At 35.0% G+C, this 15941-nt stretch overlaps 1 protein-coding gene across 2 annotated transcripts; it reads right to left on the bottom strand.

Annotated features, from left to right (window-relative positions):
- Positions 1-166: 166 nt before the first annotated feature.
- On the bottom strand, positions 167-14758 carry LOC117925886. 2 transcript variants are annotated; one of them, XM_034844995.1, is made up of 22 exons: positions 14536-14758; positions 13686-14231; positions 13276-13544; positions 13097-13177; positions 12826-12960; positions 12580-12698; positions 12007-12177; positions 11569-11674; positions 10991-11096; positions 10776-10886; positions 9933-10096; positions 9723-9840; positions 4318-4542; positions 4023-4213; positions 3418-3585; positions 3181-3286; positions 2878-3015; positions 2486-2644; positions 1876-2082; positions 1097-1291; positions 751-822; positions 167-502 (listed from the first exon to the last, which is right to left on the bottom strand). In XM_034844995.1, exons 1-22 carry the CDS (start codon positions 14581-14583, stop codon positions 344-346), a joined length of 3594 nt encoding a protein of 1197 aa, XP_034700886.1. In that variant the 5' UTR covers positions 14584-14758; the 3' UTR covers positions 167-343. The 2 variants fall into 2 exon arrangements, with proteins under 2 accessions (XP_034700886.1, XP_034700887.1); XM_034844996.1 differs by having other exon boundaries at positions 13276-13538.
- Between the last annotated feature and the right edge of the window lie 1183 nt (positions 14759-15941).

Here is a 15941-nt window from a genome sequence, read left to right as displayed (position 1 = left end):
ATGCTGACCAGTGACCACTGGTCTTGGACGTGTGTTCCAATGGTTAGTCCATTTTTTTCTTTATAGGTAGAAAAAGGAATGGGAAAAGGTTTGGAAGTAAAATGCAGAAATGAAAATATCTGGAATTTTTATTTTTTTTGCTTTTATGGTTATTAGGCAGAGAACATTACAAAAAAGAAGGATGTTACATACATGTAAATATAGCACAGAAACATGTACAAAAAGAACAGAAACTGAAACTTATTTGGCACCAATTGCCCTGAGCTAAAAGAATATGATGAACATTATGAAACAGACTAGGCAGATGAGGTTTATTATTGACCCGGGAACATTCGAACTACGACTAGACATAGAAATAGTTTGATGGATCCGTTGCATTTGTTGTGTCCCTGCAAAGAATGGAACGAGCCTCAATTACGGAACGAGGGGGCTCAATGTCTTTCTCTTGCAGTGCATTTCCTTGCAATCTCTGCATCTGGGAAGCGAAAGTGTCGTCCAAAATCTACAAAGCAAGATGGAACATTCCTCTGATGAGTTGGTTATCTCTCATGACGATGTTTCTACATTATAGCTAAAAAAAAATCTGATAAACAACACTAGAGGAAAATGGAAGGTGTTTCTTTTTTTTTTTTTAAGTCTTTTTTTTGGTTGGGTATTTGGGGATTGATGATCTTTGTTGATAAAATAAGCATTCGCCGGTGCAAACAGAATGTAAGATGAGATGCAGACATGAGTAATCAAGAGACTTACCCCAAGAGCATAGTAAGATCCATTATACCAGACTCTGTTCTCTTTTCTCCCCTCCAAAAAGTTCAATACAATCTGGTAACACAGACAGCTTAAATGCATTAGAATTTAGGAAGCTGAGGGAGAGAATAAAGTAAAATTATGTCTATGCTGTTTTGGTTCAAGGGTAAAAGATTGGTCCATAATAAACTGAGGCAAATATTTGATCTTTGGTAATTGTTCTCTTTTGTTAAAAAATGAAGAAACACATGAAGATCCAAAATTTTTCATCTCCTTTTCGTCCCTGACATCTCCCAGCAAACAAATAAAGCACACCAAAAATTTAGTTGAAAATTATATTTCTCTGTACCTGTCCCATCCTGTCCCAGAACCCACGGCATATGGCAACAAATATTCGGCTTGTAAACACCTCATGCAAGTTGGATATGGAATCAATCAGTTGTGAACTAAGCATTTGCATTCTTTCACGGACCTCAGCCTCTCCATCTGCTTCATTTGTTTCCTCCAGAATCCTTTTAAGCCGTGTGCTTCGATTTGCTTGCATCTGAAATAATAGTCTATCCCAATTAGATTTGTTTGCATCTGGAAATTATACCTGCAATATCCTTGAGGCCATGTGTATCTCTATGCCTAAATTTAGTTTGTACTAGCAAAATTGAGCATTCATCTTTTCTATTCTACATTTGCACTTTGTTTGGATATATGCTTTCCTAGCAAAATCTCAGGGGACTGTTCTCTGGATTGATTCTTATTGCTTTCACCAGTATTCTATGATTCATTTATTTTTTCCAACCTGCATTTCATACTACTTCATTGTGATAGAGTCTTTTATCAACTATTCATGCGAGTCTCAGTGTGCAATTCTTTTGACTAGGAAATTATGAACATCTAAGGTATGGCCTCCTCACAGCTTCTTTACCAAGTTTAACCAAGCAGTCAAATTTTTAGCCTGCTGTACTACAGAATAAACTCCTCTTCAGCTAATCTTGTACACTAGTGATCTAGAACCATTAATCTATTAGTAAGTGGGAAAAATAATGGATGATGGACTACTGGAACCATCTTCTTTTGCTTCTATTTTAAAATAGGGACTAATACAAAGACAATTGGAGTTTGGGCAGTGCTTACATTGTTAACGAGCTTCCCCACTGTTGCTTGAATGTAGTTTTTGTATTTTGTTCTCAATAGAACTGTAATTGCATTCATTTGTTCCCCAAAGAGTGATTTCCTGTCACCAATGACAGGCAGATAAGATGCCCAAGACTTTAGGATGTCCTCAATCCTACAGTGTAGAACATCAAGAATTCTCTTGATCGTGTTCAGAAAAGTTCCCAACTGTCAAATGGAAGAAAGCAAAGGAGAAATAGTCAGACAAACACACATGCATACACATATTCAAACTGTGCAGTACCATATGGACCAAATTGTCTCTAAAATGTGGTTTCCAGGATTTGTATTTTTTTTTATTTTTATAAATTCAAATTTATGAATTTATCACTCACAAGTTCTTAAAATTGATTTGCTATGCTTTTTCCTAAATTAATAAAAAGGAAATACTTAAACAGCTGATTTTTCCCATTCTATTTTGCCAGAAATTTCTTTTTCTTGATTGAAGTTCCTCCAACCAGATTCCACAGCTACCATTAAGATGCTACTTGGTTCTACTCCTATTTCAGTTGGTTAGTCACACAGTTCTTTAAAACCATGCTTTGAAATAGTTCATATGTGGAGCACTCACTTGGTTAGGAACAGAATAAAGTGCTGTAGATTGTCTTCTTGTCAGCTTCTGTACGTGCATATTAAGCCTTTTCGGAATGCTATCTTTCAGAGGAGTTAAGATGTCATTGTACTGCTTCTCCAGTGCTTTTATGATCGCTCTTTCCACATTTGCAACAGCCTGCCAAAAGATGAACAAGGCATTTTTGAAAGTGTTAGTAAATGAGGCACAGTTCTACAATACTCATGTGGGATTTATATATTTGTGGATCTGCATATAGATGTAGGTATAGATGCATGCATGTCTGTGATTATAAGTATGTACATATTTACACAACAGTGGTACATGTAGATGTGTGCATACGAAGAGAGAATCAGCAATCGTGACTCTGTTTTTAACAGTTTAGACCTTACATTTTCCCAAACCAATGAGTAGTGAGGCCATCGATTGATCACCACCTCATACTCAACAAGGGTGTCTTTGATTTTCTCGTACATTTCCTCAGCAAACGGCGAGGTGGAATGATTTGTAGTCACTCCAGACCATGGCACCTGCAAGAGGTAATATGTGATAAAAATAAAGAAGTTTATGACAGATTAACTATAGTGCATGTTTGAGCCTTGAATGGGAGCCTTGAATGAGGGGTTGGTGAAGAGAGGGGAGAGGAAGGAAGGGAGAGGGAGGAAGGGAGAGAGGGAGGGGAGAGTGAGAAGTACTTTTTCTGCTTTGCAGAGCTCAAGCAAGTTTAGCTGCATATCCTGTATCCACACCATTATGTAATTATGGAACAAATTCTTTGAGTCAACACCACCCTGCACTGGCCTGAAGCAAAAAAACATATAATGTCACAAAGAAGGCTTTTAGTTTTTATATATTATGAAATTAGCTGCCTTTACATTCTCAGTTGGCAACATTTCTTTTTCTCCCAATAGATTGAAGCTTCATCCACAAACCTGATATTCCAGGACTCAAGATTCCTTTCAAAATCTGCAGTAGCTATCAAAAGTTCATTTACATGAGGCAAGGGACTAGATGGAGGCCATGCAGCAAGGAAACCCGTAAGTCTGTTTGATAAATCAGTGCTGTACACAGCAGCTGTGATGTTTGACAGATCAATTGAACTGAAATAGGAAAACATGTGTCAGAATGTATGGATATAAACATGATAAGCCAAAGAACATAGCATTCCTCATCCAATGATTCAATTTTTAGTATGAAACATAGATACAAAGGTTTTTGTTATGAAACTTGAATTATTAAAAAGAAAAGGAAAAAGGAAAAAGAAAAAGAAAAAGTCAAACCGATAGTTATTTTCATTGTTAAAATTTTGTTCGGGAACTACAGACAATTATTAGATCGAGGGACTGAACTTAGAAACTTATAGATCATTGTGTGAGTCAAATGTGAGTGTGAATCTGCATTGTTGATAAATAAAGTTTTCTGATGAATGAAAGTTGTGAACATTGAGGATGCATCTGCATTTTTATTGGGAACTTCAAAACTTATAGATCATTGTGTGAGTCAAATGTGAGTCTGAATCTGCATTGTTGATAAATACCTAGGGAGTATGTGCTGGTTGTGGATCTTGATGTCTGCCTGGATTTCATTGCCTATGTTAACACATAGATTCTTCATCTTTGAATATGCAGTGGAGATGGTAATGGGGTCCATAAGAAAACCATCAGAATTGCTTGACAAAAACTCATCAGTGTCCAACATGTGTTTCCGGCACCTCTTTTTTGCCGCTGTCTGTAAGGAAATGCTATTTGGTTTAGAATTTTATTTTTCATTGTATAATATGCACATCTATTTATGCAATAATACATAATCTAATAATGTTAAATATATATTACCTGGAAATAGTTTCTCAGCATTGTCTGTGCTTCTTGTGCGAGTATATCATGCAAAAGAATGAATATTTGCACAGCAGGAGCTAGGGCTGGGGCAGCAGACTCTGGTGTTGGATCAAACAATTCTGCTAGACCAGCTGGAGAGTTTTCATCTAATGATTTGTAGTTCTCAAAAACATTTGCCAATAGACTTTCAACTTGTGTTTCACAGTCCAATAATATACTTCTCTGCAAGAGAACAATTTTTATTTTTATTTACAGGCAAAGAGAGGTATGTATAAGGTAAGAACACAAAAGTACACTAGTACACATGAGCAGTCAAATTGTTGAAGAAAGACCTCAAAAGAGAAGCCACAAAAAATCATCCTCACTTTCAAGGAGACCCCACCCAGTCCACAAAATTAAACAATGGCATTGAGTTTTCTTTTATGTACATCCTAATCCAAGTAAAAGATTGTAAAGGAATAAAAGTCTTTAACTTTTGGTCAATCTTTTCTTTGATTTCAATCCTGCCAAATTGTTCAAAAAATGCAAAGAGGATCATTCAAAGGAGCCAACTTAACAGAGTTTCTTTCACCTAAGTGGGGATCACATAAACTACACCGAATAAGGAGAACAATAGATGCCATAGAGCCCTTAAAACTATGATATGATGTAACAATAAATAGATTTTATTAATATTTATATTATGACTCCGGTTTCACTTTTATTATTCCCTTTATGCATTATATTGAGCATTTAAGCTTGTATCACTTGCATGGTACATGATTTGGATGCATTAAGAGTTGCATGAAAGATTCAAGTCATAGGTTCCTCGTAAGTTGATGACTTGTTCATATCTAGTTCATGGACTTAGACAATCCATCTAAGGCTATGGTGTAATACCCCCTAATTGGATGGATGACTTGTTTTGGTCATTCAGATAGAGTTTCCATGGTTACTACACTAGTGTGTATTGTTAAACATTGTACAGAACTTACGATAAGTCATGACATTGGCTATTGGCTAGTCATTAATTCACCAAACTACTATATTGTATGAGCTTCTAAGTCATCAGTTTCTTGCAAGTTGATGACTTGTTCATATCTGGTTCATGGACTTAGGCAATCTATCTGAAGGTATAGTGCAATACCTCCTAATTTGAGGAATGATTTGTCTTGATTATCTGGATAGAGTTTCCATGGTTAGTGCACTAGTGTATATATTGGCTATTGGATAGTCATGACTTCACCAAGCTACTATGTTGCATGAAAGCTCAACCTTGAGAGAACGTTGAGCTAATATTGAGGACTTCAGTGGCTTTGACCTACAAGTGAGACCTTAAGGTGGCCATAGAATCCTTGTGTTATACAATGAAGTAGAATATAATCGATAGACTTTTCCTTATACAAAGAAAATATTTGTTTGCTAATGTGGTTGTGGTCATTCCCTTTTTTAGAGTTGATCTGATGCCAAAATTCTTCCCTAACTAGCTTCCCAAGTAAAAAAAAAACTCATTTTGGATGGGGATCCATGGATTCCAAAATGATATCCATTGGAGAGGGGATTGGCCTCTTAGGTTCTTAAATTGAATAGAGACTCCTTCCAAGTCACCTTTTCTTTCTCTTCCCTCCTAATAGACTTCCCTAGCAATCTAGAGAAAAAAATCTCAAGAATGTTCAATTCTCAATAGTTAAAGTGCCAAGAGAAGCATAAATTCTAATGAACCCCCATGCTCCTAAATTCTTCTGTAAATCTGCCATCTAATCCTTTTTAGATAAAGCCATCACAAAACAAGGAGGGGAAGGAAATATACAAGGGTTCCTTGCCATATCATCTATCCTTAAAAAACTTAACCCTCTTACCATTACTTACTTCAAAGGAGGCTCAAGTAAAGAGAATATCCTACCCTTTCAATATAGCTTTTCATACTTCAACACCGTAACCATCTCTCACTTTGAAAATAGTGTCAACCCGTTTCTTCCTTTTCATACTTCTGCTCTATAATCTACTTCCAAAAAAATCCTCTTCATATACAAATCTCTAATTCCACTTACCAAGGAAAGCCCAATTTACATGAGAGAGACTTCTAATGCCCAATTCCTCATTCTTTTTATCCAAACAAACAATTGACCATCTTACTAAATGAGACTTTTTCTTGCAAGTCCCACATCCCTTAAGAAAATCTCTTTGAATCTTCTCTAATCTCAGTATGACCTTTGTAGAGATTACAGATAAGGACATGTAATAGATTGGTAGGCTTGACAACATATTTATGAGTCTCCCACTTTAGAAATATAGTCTTTTCCGTATTAATAGTTTTTTACAAAACCTTTTTTCCACAACATCTCACACCGCAATTGATCTAAAAAGGGCAAACCTAAGAAAGTAGATGGAATCTCTCTTACCTTACACAACTACATTGCCAAATCTTCTACGTTTGAAACCCCTTAACCCCTACAATTGAGAACACTTTATTTTTTTTTCTAGGTTTATTTTAATCTCTTAAATTGCTTTAAACCACATGAGCAACCAACTTAAGTGAATCATTTGATCTTGAGATACCTCATAGAAAACCAAAGTATCGTGAGCCATTTTTACAAGATAACAAATTGAAAACATCTAAAACTATTTCCACAAAGCATTTACAAAAAAGATGAAAATTTTTTCCAAGGCATTCAGTACACCAATTCCTTAATGGAAAAAAAGAATGTTTTCATAAGTTGAACATGATTTACCATAGGTGCTGGTGTTGAAAGGGGGGTAAGAATGGGGATGGGGTGGTGAAGAGTTTTGGAGTTGACAAAAATTAGAACATGAAATAACATAGGCTAAAAAGAATGTTTTCATAAGTTGAACATGATTTATCATAGGTACTAGTGTTGAAAGGGGGGGGGGGGGGGGGGGGGGTAAGGATGGGGATGGGGTGGTGGAGAGTTTTGGAGTTGACAAAAATTGGAGCAACTCGACAAAAATTATGAAATAACATAGGCTAAAACCTAGTTAGAACTTGGGAAAACCCCCAAAAAAATTACAAAATTACAAAAGAAAACTTATTTATTGACATCCACCTAGTGTATTATTTGCTTTATAAAAATCCATACAACAACAAATGGAAAATGGAAATGTGTAAGGAGTAAAGGAAATAACAAATTCCAAGATTTGCATGATAACCCTTAAAGAAGAACCATAGTGCACCATTTAGAGAATCACTAATCAACAAATGACTGGTAATAAATCAATTTTCTCAAGCCTATTATAGTATATTAGATTCTCAAAACTAAGTAATTAAGTTACTGCACTCTTTTATTTGCCCAAACAACTTCCTTAGTGGATTTAAATCATAAAAAATGCAAACAATATTATCATTCAAACCAATTTGGAAAAAACCATACTTTAGGCATTGTATCACAAATGTGTATATAAATTGAGGTAATTACAAACTGAAAAGATGATATGTTGAGAAATTTTTTTTTTCCAATAAGGAACAAGAATAACATAATACATAACAAAAAGAATAGATGAGATATCATTAGAGTTAGAAGAAAATAAAAAGCCAAAGTTATGGAAAAAAGAGCATCATTTTCTACGTCCCTAAAATATATTTTATGTCTCATATATGCCTAAAGGCATCCCACCATCTTTTATAATCTTTAGGGGGAGTAATGGTGAGCTCAACCATCTTTAGTTCATCATTGACATTAAATGAGCTTACTTAGAGTCAAAGTTCTTTGATGTTTGGAACCAATTTAGAGGCACTAATCTAGAAATACTCATAGTTGTTACCAAAGGTTACAAATGTGTGGTAGTGTCGTCTAGCATGCTAAGTTTCCATTTCTATGAACAATGTAAAGTTTGGTTGTCAAAGAGTTATCTAGCATACATGTTCTTAGTTTAGATGCCTAAGCTTGCAATTCAACCAAATCTTACAAATCATGTACTCATGTTTGGCACAAGAAAGGGGCAACACCATGACCTATGGTCTTTGGTGTGTGAATCTTGTTGTATGGATTTAGTGGGTCTTGGAATTTAACCACAAATACTCTAAATGTGCTAATGACCAAATGATTGGGGATTAAAAAAGGAAGCTTTTATGCTATTTATTAGAGCGACTTGCTTGGTGTTATTGCAGTTGGTAAGCGCAAGGAAGTAATTGATAGCTAAATTCCATTCTAAAGTTCAACTAGGCATAAGGAACTTGATATATTAACACTCAGTTTGAAAAGCTAGTTTTTGATCCCTTAATGGTGTAAGGTTGGACTCACCTTTGGTATAATTAGGATGCAATGTAAGTTCTATTCCCAAACAATCACCATAGAAGGAAAACAATTTTGTTATATGATCTTTTACCTCTCTTGCTCATGTTAAGACAAGGATAACACTAATAGAAAATATGTTCATGGTAAAAAAATATCTCATTTTATCTCCTTGTTTGATTAACTTTTAGCTTTTATACCATTTGTGCTTTCTTGATAATTTGCACAGAGTGGCAAATTTTGTGTCTTGCTAGAGCACGGTATATATTGTGGGTCAAATCCTACCAACTTAAGCATTTAGAAAAATTAGTTGTCCTACATAGCATCAAAACTCAAGTTAATTGGAGGTCTTAGATTCAGATCCTCCCTCCATCCATTTATCTACACCATGTGATAATTTTAGGAAAATTGGTTAGTCCTTATCTTCTTGGGAACACCAAAGCAATGTTGCAGGAAAAATTTCATTAACTGGAAAATTCCAAAAAATACTAAGAAATCCACTAAATGACCACAGCTGGTTAGCCCTTATATCACTTCTTGAGAACCAAAGGAAAGTTGGAGAAAAAACTTTCTATAAAGAAAAATTCTAAACAATCAATAAGAAATCCACCAAATGACCTCAAGTAGCATGATTGCTTCTCTTAATCCTATTTGAGCATAGCTTAAAGTTATTTCAGAAAAGATATTCAATTCTCCAGAAGCAAAACCTCCTGAACTAGAGAGAAATCATGTAAAAATATTGGCCTTGTGCTTCATCTAGACACTGTCAAGGCCTAGTTTGGCACCCAAAAGCACTTGAGTAAACAAATACCTGAGATGTCTTTGGTCTCCTATGCATAACAAAATACAAAACTGACAACTATGTTTAGGAAGGCTTGGTGAAGGCCCATTACCAATAGTCCCAACTACCCTAGTCTGGTCTTTCAAGGAATTTGATTTCAGAGTTGTCTATATCCATTTGATTGCAAGGACTTAATATTCATAGAAAATCATAGGCCCCCCATTCCAATGATTATGAAGATAAAGGATGTAAAGTGGCATGTTTTGGAGTGGTTTTAGCACCTTGTTAGTATAATTGTTTTCACTCCAATACTGTTTTCTGGTAATGATGAGGAGGACCGTTTAAGAGAATTGTAAAGATAAGGGATGTGAAATGGGTACTGATAGGCTTACCTCTTGTCTAGTTAAACTTTTCTCACTCCTTGCCTTTATAACGGGCACCAGCAATTCATGTACAAGTTCTAAGCAATCTTTTGTAGGAGTGGCCACATTCATGACATATGAAAGATATCTACACAAAACACAAAGTGGTTGAAATAATGTAAGGGGAACATAAAGGAATATTACAATATCATAATGGCTTGAGGTATACATGTTAACTACCTCAGCTTAGTATATGAATCTGAAACCCCATAATAGTCTGCAAATTCAGTCAACAACCACTTCCAAGGTCCATGTAACCACAAGTTTCGAGAATGAAAATGTTGTGCGCGCATAGCGGCCTCCAGCAGCAAATCATAAGCAAGAGTTTCCACAACAGCTCCACTCTATAAAATGATAAAATAGAGAAAGATTAAGATCTCTTGATGAACATGCACAAATGCACAAGATATACACAGATAAAAACCTGAGCAGGAATTATTTCACATTGGATGCATTAATGAAGAGTTGGAGATTAAAAATGGAAACGTTTGTGTGTATTGCACATTGCCATGCACACCTTGCAAAATCCAATCAAATTCTGGATTGCTAATGTTCCTGAAATTTCTATGAGAATTCAATATCTACCATACCGGATGCATATATTAATCTGATCCTTTCAAAGATACACTTACCAGAACAACTTTAGACATCTATATACAATAAAATGGTACAGTAATGTTCCTGGAATTTGCTGCTGTATGAGAAGTTGATATACAGATTTTCTAATCCATATATTAATGCAGTTCTATCTCAAATACTCTCAGCTGAACTACCCCTCATATATTCATAGATAATCATAAAATACTACAAGAAAACAAATGCGAGTATATATAAAACACCAGAGCATATTTTCAAACAATTTTAATAAATATGTGACTTGTAACTCCACAAATCGAGTTGAAGACCTAGCTGCGCTGACTTATCTGGTTGGGATATGTTTTCAGCAAAAACAGAAGAAAACAAACTTCAAATAGTTGAGATATGAGGCTTTATTGAGATAAACTGAGTTCAAAGAAATCAAACCTTTATATGGTTAGTCTCATCAAATGTAATTGTACTACCAATTGAAAGCTGCACTTTCCCAACACATTCGTGATCATCATGAAAAATGGACCACCACCGAATTCTCTCACTCTGCATAGTTTTAACAATCACATCAAACAACAGATAAGGTGGAATGAAGGTCACATTAAACTTACAGAAGATTTGTTATTAAAAGAGATAGGAAGGATACATACAGGATTATCTGACAAGGATGAAATTGGAATTGTACATCGACCTTGGACAGATTTTTTTGCATCCTGGACTTCTAATAGAAGAGCATCTCCTTGACTCTCTGGGAAACTGAAATAACATACACATTTAAGATGTAGCTCACAGTCTGCTGCACAACATCATCTCTTGAAGTTGAAGAATTTTACTCAAGTTGAAGGGGCTGATCTGTGGTCTACTCTTGTAGACCACATGGCAGAGTAAAGGATATCATTGAACAGAGATGGAGTACATATATGTTAGATGAATCACCATTTTCTAGGCACAATTAAGTCATCCCTTCAATCAAATAATGACATAATTACATGATCTGATGGTCCTATCTATAATTCTTCTCTTAAAAAGATCACCATGGTTAAGATTTTACAATTAATTAATTCCTTTTAATTCCTTTTTGTTACAATTTGGACCCTGCACCCACTGCAGCAAGCCCACCACATATATAGTTATTTTTACAAATTTTTAATCCTCCCATTGTATAAAAGCTTGGGGCAACCTAATCACACTCTACCCAGCCAAATTGAAAAGTGAATTAACAACTTACAAGACATGGTAATCGCCAGTTCCAGGGTGCAAGCAAATAGCAGAACCTGGCTCCATTTCAGCATCTTCCGCAGAACTCTTAAGGTGGAAAAAACATGAGAATTGCTCTGCAAACATGACAAGACTTTTTGTCATACACTGAAGTGATTTAGAGCATTGAAAGTCTCTAATCTGTGCTGGCCTAATATTTTTTATAAGTATAGATACAAATGATGCACATGAAGTGGGAACAACAGCATCAAAAGAATCCTCAACACCAAGAAATTTAAGAAAATAGCTACTTGTTAAATTGTTACAAACTTCTAGGGAGGATGATCTTTAACTTGGATATCCTCCCATATAGTTGTGACAAAATTGCACCAGAAAATTCTCTGCACCACAAAATTGCACCATATGTATCTGAAACTAAACAGATCCCAAAAATTTTCTGAAGACGAACCTGAACCTTCTGATGTCACTGAGGATGAGGTTAGTAGAAGAGAATTGATGCCGGTTTTCATAAGTGATGAAACATGTCGGACATACTCTGCCCCCGCTTGCACATAAAATGCACCTCGCTGTGAATATGTACTCTTAAGTTTCCGCCTTGGTATAATTCGAAGTTTCCTCACTGCCATAATCCAACAATTATATCACCAAAGTCAAATCACAACTATAATTGGTGCCTTTCAAATGATAAACACAAATAGGTCGGTGGCACTTCTGAGCATGTGAAGAGAAGTAAGAACAAGCTCCACATTATGATCAAGATTGCTAACTATTATATTTTATAAAATTTCAATGCAAGCAACCGAAAAATAAATTACTATTTTCATAATTATCACATGATTGTGAAGGAAACTGATAACTGGATTTAAGGAAACAAATTGAGATTCAAAATCATAGTTGCTATATACTTATTGGACTAAGACTAGCTCCAAGCCCTTCCTTCCAAATAGCTGATAGTATCTTCGAATGCACTAGTTATAAGCTAATCTCTAAATGCAGTTTACTTACAACATCAAGACCTTACCTTCCACTCTTATCTTTCCAACTACCTTCTTTGCCTTCAAAGAACATGTTTGTTCCACATTCTTAGCCCCCCCTTCTATTGGTTGTGTACCTCTGGGTTGCAATAGGAATTTCTGTAGTCTGTAAAATCAGAAAAATGAGGATCCCCATTCAGACTCGAGAATTTCTATTAAAATTGAATAAGAAGCTCACGAGTTTCTAATAGCATGACTAAGATTTTTAACTGTATGAGCAGAAGGTAGCATACCCGAAGGCCTTCCAAAGAACCAGGCACTCATCACGTAGAAACTCTGGTGCCTCTGTGCAGCCCCTTGCCCATGCATGCAGGCATAGGCGAATACATGCATCATAAGCTATTAGAGTTTGCCAGGCATTTTGTCCACTGCAATAATAAATTTGTGAATCCAAAAGTGGAGGCAATATTCATATCTCAGGTAGTGGCACAAAACTCAGCCAAAGTAAACGATAAGCCAACAACCATCTGACCATTCTCAAATGGAGTTTGACAGATATCACACCTGGTGTTATAATAGGGCGAATGATCTAACGTGGCTTGAGGAATCTGTGATTCTGTCTCCCAATGCATGCTTTTATTTGCCCTACATGAAAGAATGTTGAGAAATCCCAGACTCTGTAAGGAAACAAAGAAAAGACATTTTTTTTACACGATGACAAATGAGGCTACGAGTTATAATACCTTTCACCAAGTTCACTGGTTTTAGGAAATTGTGTTCTTCCATCTGATAAACCTTCTTTTCTCCTGCAAAAAACATCTGATTCTTTGGCTCTGCACGCCCCATTGCCACTTTGCTCAATCTCTAAAGAAAATCTGGAAGCTCTCTCCTCTTTACTTTCAACGCTAAACACCTTTCCTTCACTTGCTATATCCATAATTGGAGGTGCACTGGGAGTTCCCAAATCGCCTAGATCCTTGACCATACTGCCATTAGCAGGAGTTCCCTGCAACTATCATCACAATGAAAGAAAAGACTATTAGGGAGAAAAAAAAAAAAGACTTGGGATCAACTACTCTGATATCTAGAAACTCTACAGGACAGTCCCATGTCTCTCAATTATTTTACAACTAATAGCAACAACAATTCCTACATGAGCACTGCACAGCTGAACTTGTTCGGCTTGACTGCAGCAATGCGGGGCTGAATTTGGCCGAACACCTTCCCTGGTACCCAATTCCCCATCAGTAAATCTTTTGCAATTTTCTGGTACTTCAATTTTGAGATTCTCCTTTGACACTCCTCTATTTATAGAAGAAACATTACGGTGATCTGATCTGTTGAGTGCACTGGGGTTCAAGTTTCTCCTGGATAGCGAATGAAATATTTCTTCATCATAGAAAGGCGCAAATGGCTTTTCCAATTCCAATTCTTCTTCTTCAGATACCTCAGAGTAATTCCCATCTGTATCATCTGGAGCTGAAGCCACACTCTCCTCCTCCTCCTCCGTGTGGTCATCAAGACCGAGAGTCACCGTACTATGAGGTCCCAGAAAACCCGAACGGAATTTCAGTGGAGGCAAAACATGGGGAGACGCATAACCGTTGGTATTATAGGAAAGAGGAGATTTTGGAAATGCATCACAAGCAAGCTTTTCCGTCAAAGGAGATCGAACATGCTTTTCTTCCAGATCCGAACCCTGCAGGTTTTTGTTGGGATGATTCGAGTTATTGGGTTCAAACAAATATAATAAACTGCTTTCAATGAAATGAAACGGACCCCAAGAAAACTGGAAACTGATATAAACAGGGGAAAAAAAAAATGAAGAAAAGGGCGTCTTCTACAGGAGGAAAGAAACAAAACAGAGAAGCCCATCAGAAGAAAATCGGTGAACAAGCCAAAACTAGAAAATATAGCAAGATGGATATTCAAATGAACCAAAAAGGAAAATGGGAAACAGATCAAAGAATTAAAAAACCCTGAAAGTTTAAGGGCTTTAGTACCTGCTTGATCCAGTCTATTGCGGTTTGATCCAAACCTTCGGTGAACATTTTTACAAATCTTGAAGAAAGAACAAAGGTCACCGAAATGAATTCGTTCAAAGAGGATCACCTTTCGTCGTTCTTTTCAGATTCTTGCGAGCTGATAGTAGGAGAGAGCGTTGCGGGGTACAGGGTATACTTTTTTAATCATAACGGCTAGTTTGAAAATCATTTTCAAAAGGGCCTCTTTTTCAATGTACTTCTCCAGCTTTCACATATAACCGGTTACACATATATATATATATATATATATATATATAACCGTAATTTATTTTTTTGAAAGAGGAAAGTTCAAAAAGAAAATTTTTGGAGCATATTTGACATACAAGAATTCCTTTTTAGGTTATTTGATTAAAAAATGAAATCATTCCCAATTCGTAAAACTAAGATTCTACTATTAATATTTTTATTTTTATTTATTGTAAAATAATATTTTCTTTTAAAAGATATTTGTAAATAATCGAAATATTGAAGAGTATTTCCGTAAAAAAAAGGTTACTCTTCAAGTTTCAAAAATATAACGGTTAGTTTCACACATTTTGAATTTTTTTTTATTTCATTTAATTAATTAATCTTTATTTTTATATAAATATTTTTATAAACTTTGATTGATTGCCATTATATGATTGAAGGGACATTGCGCTGAAAGCGTAAATAATGTCATTGATACAAATGTGTAAATAAAGAAAGGTGATAAAATATAACATGATAAGGATTGTTGAAAGATATCAAAGTTGGACAATTAAGACTCTATTTGTTATTTGTTTTCAAAAATAGTGAAAAATAAATTCTAAGAATAATTTTTGAAAATTGTTTTTTAATATTTTATAGAACAAAATTTTGTTAAGGAATCTGAAATATTTTTAACAAATTTTTAATATTTTTAAATATGTTTTAAAAATAATTTTTATATTCAATGTTTTATTTTTAATTATGCTACATATTTATATAATTATTTTTTTAAACAATTTTAAGAAAATAAATGAAAACAAATAAAATAATTAAAAGATATTATCTTAAAACAGATTATTTTTGTTTTTAAAAATAAAAAATAAAAAAGAGCTTTTTAGATGTCGAATATAATTTTCTATTTTTTTTTTCCAAATAACAAAAAACTATTTTAAAAAAATGGTTTTCAAACATTGTCTAAATGTTCCCATTGGGCTTGAGGACAAAAATATTTTCATTTTATAACAACATTATATATACTTCCAGACGAAAACCAACTCAAAATGCAAAATTATAAACATCAATTGCATACTCGATTTTACCCTGCATCATTCCTCGGATTCTAGACCACATTCATCCCATTCTTATAATTCCATCATCAATTCTTGATTTCTAAAGGTACGCGGTCGGACAATACT

This window comes from Vitis riparia, chromosome 12, assembly GCF_004353265.1.
Source record: "Vitis riparia cultivar Riparia Gloire de Montpellier isolate 1030 chromosome 12, EGFV_Vit.rip_1.0, whole genome shotgun sequence".
Classification (NCBI taxonomy): domain Eukaryota; kingdom Viridiplantae; phylum Streptophyta; class Magnoliopsida; order Vitales; family Vitaceae; genus Vitis; species Vitis riparia.
The sequence above is the reverse complement of the archived record's forward strand: the minus strand, read 5'-3'. Positions and strand labels throughout refer to the sequence as shown.

Excerpts from the sequence above, each read along its gene's own strand:
- LOC117925886 (XM_034844995.1), bottom strand. The coding sequence starts at position 14,583 with ATGTTCACCGAAGGTTTGGATCAAACCGCAATAGACTGGATCAAGCAG. Across the intron at positions 12,961-13,096 it reads TCGCCCTATTATAACACCAG|TGGACAAAATGCCTGGCAAA; the intron begins GTGTGATATCTG and ends TTATTATTGCAG. Across the intron at positions 3,016-3,180 it reads AGCTCTGCAAAGCAGAAAAA|GTGCCATGGTCTGGAGTGAC; the intron begins GTACTTCTCACT and ends TACCTCTTGCAG.